Here is a 7443-nt window from a genome sequence, read left to right on the forward strand (position 1 = left end):
GGGAAAGTAAGGGGGCCAGAGGTGAGGCCCAGGCCACGCACTGCGCCCCAGACCTGCTCTAGCCTTTGAGAGGTGGGGAGCGAAGAAGCTCTTAAAAAGCACAGTGATCGCCGGGCGTGGTGGCGCACGCTTGTAATCCCTGCGCTTGGGAGGCAGAGACAGGAGGATCGCGCAGGTTCGAAGCCAGCCGCGCGCGCTGGCTTAGGAGACCCTGTTTCCAAATAAAAATGTAAAAATAGGTCTGGGAGTGTAGCCCGGAGATAGAAGGGCTTCCAGGAACCCCAGTACCAAAAAAAAAAAAAAAAAAAGCACAGTGATAAGTCATACTCGTGCTTACATTTCCCTGGCCAGGAGACTGTCTGAGGCCCTACACGTGCTCTACACCCCAGGGTGAGGCTTGGCCGAGGGTGGTGGCAGGGAAGTGAGAAGGGTGAGCAGTCTGAGAAGTATTCAAGGGGCAGGCCCGATTGTCAGGACAAGCTTTTGTGGAGGCCGAGCGGGTTCTGGCTGGTGAGTGGGCGGCTGAGAAGACAGGGGAGGTTTAGGTGGGAAGATAATGGTTTCGGTTTTCAACACGCTGATTATGAGGTGCCGTGGGACAGCCAGAGCCGGCAGGCCTGCAGGTGGACGTGGGAGTCACAGGTCTCAGAACAGTGAGAACCGATGAGGTCATCCATGGGCGGCAAAGGGATCGAAGTCTCAGGGCCATAGAAACCGGAGCTGAGCGTGGAGCTGGGCCTTTGAGCAGCCACCTCTCCAGGACAGGGTCGCATTCTCCCTTAGCAGAGAGCCAAAGGCCCTCCCTCAGGGTGGGGCCCCTGTGCCCTTCTGCCCGGGACAGTTCATTTCTGGCATTCCTCAGCACCAGGCCAGAGGTTGCTGAGAAGAGGGTAAAGTAGCGTCTCACAGCAGAGAGGCCCAAAAAGGCTAGTCTAGACGTGGCAGTTTGGAATCAGCCACAGGAGACAGCCGGCCTGCGGTGGGCTGGAGGACGGAGAAAGGCAGGGTGCGCGTCTCAGAGGAAGGAGGCGCGGGAAGGTGGCACTTCCTTCTGGGGTGGAGGCCCCTTTGGATTGATGGACCTTTGCCTCTCTTTCCAGCTGATGTTTTAGTGTGTGGTTTTTATTGGTACTATGTGCATGTGTACAAATGAATGAAGGAAAAAGTATATTTTTGTAGTGCTTGGAATCACATCTAGAACTTCATACATGCTGGACAAGTGCTCTGTCTAACCACATCCCTAGCCCTGAAAACTCTTTTTAAAAAGAAATTATAGCTGGGCGTAGTGGTGCACTCTTGTAATCCCAGTATTTGGGAGGCTGAGACAGGAGGATCGCGGTTCACGGACAGCCTCAGCTACTACATAGCGAGGCCCTTTACAACTCAGTGAGACCCCGTTTCAAAATAAAGAGTAAAAAACAGGGCTGGGGTGTAGCTCAGAGATAGAATGCCCCTGGATGCAATCCCCAGTACAGCAAAAGAAGAAAAGAAATTGTAAAGCCCAGCATATTGGCATATGCTTGTAATCCCAGTATGTGGGAAGCTGAAACAGGAGGGTCTCGGGTTTACCACTAGCTCCAGCAACTTAGTGAGGCCCTCCGCAACCTAATGAAAGCCTGTTTCAGAATAAAATAGGACTGAGATAGAATGCCCTTGGGTCCCGTCCCCAGTACCACAAAAATAAATAAATAAATACTGCATGACAATGCGCTGTCTTCTCTGTGACGTGCTTGCACGGGACCATTTAGTGAATCGCTCTGAGTTCTCTTCATCAGCCTGCCCTCCTGCCTTTTCCCTTCACTTGGGGGTCAGACCTGCCTCCCCATCTGAGGGCTGCTCCCTGACCTTCCTTTAGTTATATCCCCTAATAAAACCCTAAAGTGTTTATTTTTTAAATATTTTTCTGTGTGTGTAATACTGGGGAGTGAAACCCAGGGACTTTCTATCTCCAGGCTGTATCCTCAGCCCTAATTTATCATTTATTTGGAAACAGGGTCCAAGTTGCTGAGATCCTCACTAAGTAGCTGAGGCTGGCTTCGAACCTGTGCAGTTCTCTCAGCCTCTCAAACACTGGTATACAAGCGTACACCACCACGCCCAGCTCTACAATTGACTTTTTTTTTTTTTTTTTTTAGATTTAAAGAAGTTTATTAGAAAGATAGAAATACAGAAAATAGAAATACAGCTCCATACCAGACTGGCTTGGAGGGGTGACTCGAAATGAATACACCCAACAATTGACCTTTTAAAAAAAAATTTACTTTTGGAGCCAGGCATGATGGTGTATGCTCATAATCTCAGTACTTGGTAGGCTGAGACAGAAGGATTGTAGGTTCAAGACCAGCCTCAACAATTTAGTGAGAACTCAGAAACTTAATGGGACCCCATTTCAAAGTAAAAAATAAAATGGACTGTGGGTATAGTTTGGCTGTAGAATGCCTGTGGCTTCAATCCCCAGTACCAAACAACAACAAAAAAACAAAATAATTTACTCTTGGAAAGTTTTTCTAAATGGCTTACAAAAACAATTTATTGATAGAACCACCTCAGACTTAATGACACCTATTATATCTTGAAGAAATAGAATTCATAAAATTTTTAGGATAAGAACTTTCACAGTTCGGGAATGTGAAGAAAAATTAAAGTGCAGTCAAGTGCTTCCATGGTCGAGCCTGTGCTTACATCACGACACCGGCCCAGTCCCAGCCCCAAAGAGCAGGCACACAGGAACGGCCCGCGGTCAGCTGCCGTGCTGATCAGTGCGTTCTGTCTCTGCTTTAACCTTTTATACAACTAAGGTCAATAGCACTCTAAGGTACAGGAAGAAAAAACATTTATTCAGGACAGGGATGTGGGGAGGGCAAGGAGCTGGAATAGTACTGTCAGCTGTTCCCCGACAAAAGCTTCAAAACACCTTGTTTTTGTGTTCGTTAGGTTGAAGGAAGAGAAGTAGATAATCTCCGCATAGCAAGTCCAGATCTAGGAGCCCTAAAGACTCCGGCCCCAAACCTCACTTAGCCACTGGCCTATGGGCTGCGCGGAAGGGAGCCATTCCCAAGACCTCCCTCGCTTTTGACGCCAGTTGCAAGTTCAGGTATCCCACGGCCACTTCAGGTTTAATGACCGCCAGGACTTGAACTCACTGAAAACTTACACTCACAGAAGGGTTTATTACACGAAAGGTACAGGCTGGAGCCAGTCAAGGGAAAAGCCACGTGGCGCAGAGTCCAGGCAGTTAAGACAAGGGCTTCTGACGTCTCGAGCGACGCCGTGGACGTGCTTGGCTCCCCGCCCGCCACAGTGGCCCGTGGCCGCGTGCAGGGCATGGCCAGCCTGGACTGTCGCCTAGCCCTTGGCGTCCAGCACTTGGTGCGGTTCCTTCCTGTAGATAGTCAGCTGCCGCGAGGCCAGCTCAGCCTTCAGCCCTGCAGCCCGTACGGCCTGGCCAGGTCTTCCACCGTAACCCGCATGGTGGTACTGTCTGACGTGACACAAACCCGCAGGTGTCAGGAAGGTCATTCCAGGGGTCAGGAGGTGCCTCCGAGCAGGGCCCAGACCTCAGATCCTTTAATATCCTGGGGCCATTGGGTTTTTTCTTTACTAATACCTATCTCATAGGGCAGTTGTAAAGACTGGATAAGATACTGGATCAAAAAGTGACTCTGGGAGCTGGGCGCGGTGGCGCATACTTGAAATCCCAGTACTTGGGAGGCTGAGACAGGAGGATCGCCAGTTCGACCAGCCTCCACAACTTAGTGAGCCTTCCGCAGTTTAGTGAGGCTCTGTTTCCAAATAAGAAATAAAGTCAGGCTGGGGGTTTAGCTCAGAGGTAAAATGCCTCTGGATTCAATGGCCACGGGGGTTGGGGTGGGAGGAGACTGTGGAGGTGGGGGTGTGAGCCAGAGGTAAAGAGTCCCTGGTTCAATTCCCAGTACCACACACACTCAAAAAAATGTCTAGATGTATGCTCATATTTGTAGCCATTTGAAGTAATAATTCTATATTAAGATGTTTTTATGCGTCAACTTCGGGTGTCAGTTGTTTGGTTTTTTTAAGTCTTGTTCTTTTTCCTAACTCTAGAATTAAACAGCAGCCACCATGTCGAGCAAAAAGGCAAAGACCAAGACCACCAAGAAGCGCCCTCAGCGCGCCACGTCCAACGTGTTCGCCATGTTTGACCAGTCGCAGATCCAGGAGTTCAAAGAGGCCTTCAACATGATTGACCAGAACAGGGACGGCTTCATCGACAAGGAGGACCTGCACGACATGCTCGCCTCGCTCGGTAGACTTTGACATCCCTCGTGGCACTTCCCCAAATGACAGTTCAGCTCTCTATCAGTCATTTTTCAGTGTGATGCGCGAGTATTCCTCTTGTCTCAAAGGCCTCTGAAGGGAATTGTGGGTGTGGAGGTGCCGTCCTGGGGGCTGAGCCGGATGTGAGGCTGAGCCCACGGAGGGCTGTGGCCAGAGGTTAATTAGGGCTGAAGACGCTAAACTGGGCAGTTGGCGGTGATGATGTCCGTCTGTTTGGGAGGAGGGCAGTATTACTGGAGGGAACTCTTCCACAATATTACGGATACTTTTTTTTTTTTTTTTGGTATTGAGGATTGCACCCAGGGGCATTCTACCTCTGATCTACACCCCAGCCCTATTTTATTTTGATTTTGAAACAGGGTCTTACTACGTAAGTGAGAGTCTCACTACTTGCTGAGGCTATCCTCCAACCTTGATCCTCCTGTCTCAGCCTCCCATGTACAAGCATGTGCCACCATGCCCAACTTAAAGACTTTTTTTCCCCTGCGGTACTGGGGATGGAACTTAGGGGCATTCTACCTCCAGGCTACACCCGCCGCCCTATTTTTTATTCTTTATTTTGAAACAAGGTCTCACTATGACTCATATAGTACTGGGTTCATTTCCCAGTACTATACAATAAAATAAATAAAGTTTCTAATGAGAACTAATTGAAAATTACCTTTTTTGTGGAACTAGGGATTTGAACCAGTGAGTATTCTACCTCTGAGCTACACCTCCGGCCCTATTTTCTTTTTATTTTGAAACAGGGTTTCATTAAGTTGCAGAGGGCCTCACTAAGTAGCTGAAGCTGGCTGCGAACCCACATCCTCCTGTCTCAGCCTCCCAAGTACTGGAACTACAAGCACGTGCGCCGCACCCGGCTGAGAAATGGCTTTTAGGTGACTGTGATGCCACTCTCCTAGAGCATGCTGGGGAGCACAGCGGCGCCGTGGTTACTTACTGAAATTGTCCGTAAGTGTTCGTGTGGCTTCTCCCAGGGAAGAACCCCACGGACGCGTACCTGGACGCCATGATGAACGAGGCGCCGGGGCCCATCAACTTCACCATGTTCCTCACCATGTTCGGCGAGAAGCTGAACGGCACGGACCCCGAGGACGTCATCAGGAACGCCTTCGCGTGCTTTGACGAGGAGGCGACGGGTGAGTGCGCGCGCTCGCGGTAGTGGGTGTCTGGAGCGCCTCTTGCGAAACGGGAAATTAGTAAAATAAAACCTTGCAAAGCGAATAAAGCAAAACTGTTGTTTACAGTAGGACAGTAAACTGGAAGTGGCCAGGAAACACGTTTGCATTGTTAATCTTTGAAATCGGTTCTGAGCCTCTTGATAACCACAAGGAGAATTGTGGTCTGTTAAATAATAACAATGAAAATACTCTTCAAGAGGCATTCATTCGCCGGGCGTGGCGGCGCACGCTGGTAATCCCCGCGCTTGGGAGGGGGAGACAGGAGGATCGCAGGTTCACAGCAGCCTCAGCTGCTAGCGAGGCTCTCAGCAACTCAGTGAGACCCTGTTTCCAAAGAAAGTATAAAATGGGTCTGGGAGTGTAGCCGGAGGTAGAAAGCCCCTGGGTCCCACCCCAGTACCACACACACACAAAAGAGAGAGACAGACATTCAGTCTCACTAACAAGTGTGGTTAACTAGTGTGAAGAGTTAAAATCTGAGCTTTGCTGGTGCCTTCACTTCAGTGGAGAAACGTGAGCGCGTGCCGGCCAGCCACCCGCTTCTCTTCTTCCTCGCTTGCTTTGTGTTTTGTGTTGTTTTTTTTTTTTTCCAGTACTGGGGATGGAACAACCCAGGGGCATTTTACTTCTGACTCTGACTATACTCCAGCCCTGTTATTTATTCTTTATTTTGAAACAGGGCCTAAGTAGCTGAGGCTGTCCTCGAACCGTGATCCTCCAGGCTTAGCCTCCCAAATGCCGGGCTTACAAGCGCGCGCCCCACGCCGGCTTCCTGCCTTCTTTCCCAGCCTGTTTCCTCCCGCCTGCTCTGCACCTGGCTCTCCCTCCTCCTTGCTCCCCGCCGTCGGCACTGCACGTCCTCGTGCGTAAAGCTCTCAGTTACCTATCAAGATCCTGTTGCCAAACGGGAAAGTAAAAAGGCAGGGGTCAAGCTCAGTGGTTAAAACGTCCCTGCGTTCAATCCTCAGTACCAAAAAAAAAAGATTACTTTCATAAGCAAATAGCCAATCTATTTCCAAGCTTTTTAAAATGTGGCATCTTAAATGTGATTCCAGTACTTGGGAGACGGACACCTGAGGAGCGCAGGTTCGAGGCCAGCCTTAGCAATTTAGAGAGACCCTTGGCAACCTAACAAGACCCTGTATGAAAAGTAAAAAGGGGCTAGGAGTGTAGCTTGGAGGACGAAGCCCCTGACTTCAATCCCGAGTGTCCCCCGATTGCAGAAGGACTGGGAAACTGCCAGAGTTGCGTGTACAGTTAGCGTTAGTTTGCCAGTTTATTTTGTTCGTGTAGATGATGGATCTTCTGAAACGCAAGATTGGCCTGAAACGTAAATGTGCCTCAAGCTGCAGGAGGTATCCAGGCCCCTCTTTCTCTCGCCTCCAGGCACCATCCAGGAGGAGTACCTGCGAGAGCTGCTGACCACCATGGGCGACCGCTTCACCGACGAGGAGGTGGACGAGCTGTACAGAGAAGCCCCCATCGACAAGAAGGGCAACTTCAACTACATCGAGTTCACGCGCATCCTCAAACACGGGGCCAAGGACAAGGACGACTGAGCCCGCTCAGGCTCCACTTCCTGTCCGTCTCTCAGACCCGCCTCCCGGGCCCTCTTGCATGCGGCTGAGTTTCACAGCCTTGCTTTTTCTGTTGTATTTATTCCAGACCTTTCTGCCATGTATAATCAGACTGGAAACGGGGATGAGGTTGTAAATTGTGTTGAAAAGAGATTGCGAATAAAAATCAACAAATGTGAAAGCCCAGGAAAATATATCCGTATTTCTGGTTTTGCTGGATTTTTACATTTTTATATAATAAAAATGCTATTTTGAAATAAAGATTATGCTGACTCCAGTGGAATATAATGGCAAGTGAAACACCTCAGTGGACGCCGGGTGGGCCTTTGAGCAGCTCGGTGGACGCCGGGTGGGCCTTTTCAGGTTTC

The 7443-nt window shown here is 49.8% G+C and overlaps 1 protein-coding gene across 2 annotated transcripts; it reads left to right on the plus strand.

The window, feature by feature from the left end:
- Positions 1–4098: 4098 nt before the first annotated feature.
- LOC308275975 (myosin regulatory light chain 12B) lies at positions 4099–7057 on the plus strand (the record flags this gene model as incomplete). 2 transcript variants are annotated; one of them, XM_080714461.1, is made up of 3 exons in its annotated part: positions 4099–4282; positions 5295–5456; positions 6885–7057. In XM_080714461.1, 3 exons carry the CDS (start codon positions 4099–4101, stop codon positions 7055–7057), a joined length of 519 nt encoding a protein of 172 aa, XP_080570587.1. The 2 variants fall into 2 exon arrangements, with proteins under 2 accessions (XP_080570587.1, XP_080570588.1); XM_080714462.1 differs by lacking the exon at positions 5295–5456.
- Positions 7058–7443: the final 386 nt, after the last annotated feature.

Source organism: Muscardinus avellanarius (assembly GCF_963383645.1).
Source record: "Muscardinus avellanarius genome assembly, chromosome: 17".
In the NCBI taxonomy this organism is placed as follows: Eukaryota; Metazoa; Chordata; class Mammalia; order Rodentia; family Gliridae; genus Muscardinus; species Muscardinus avellanarius.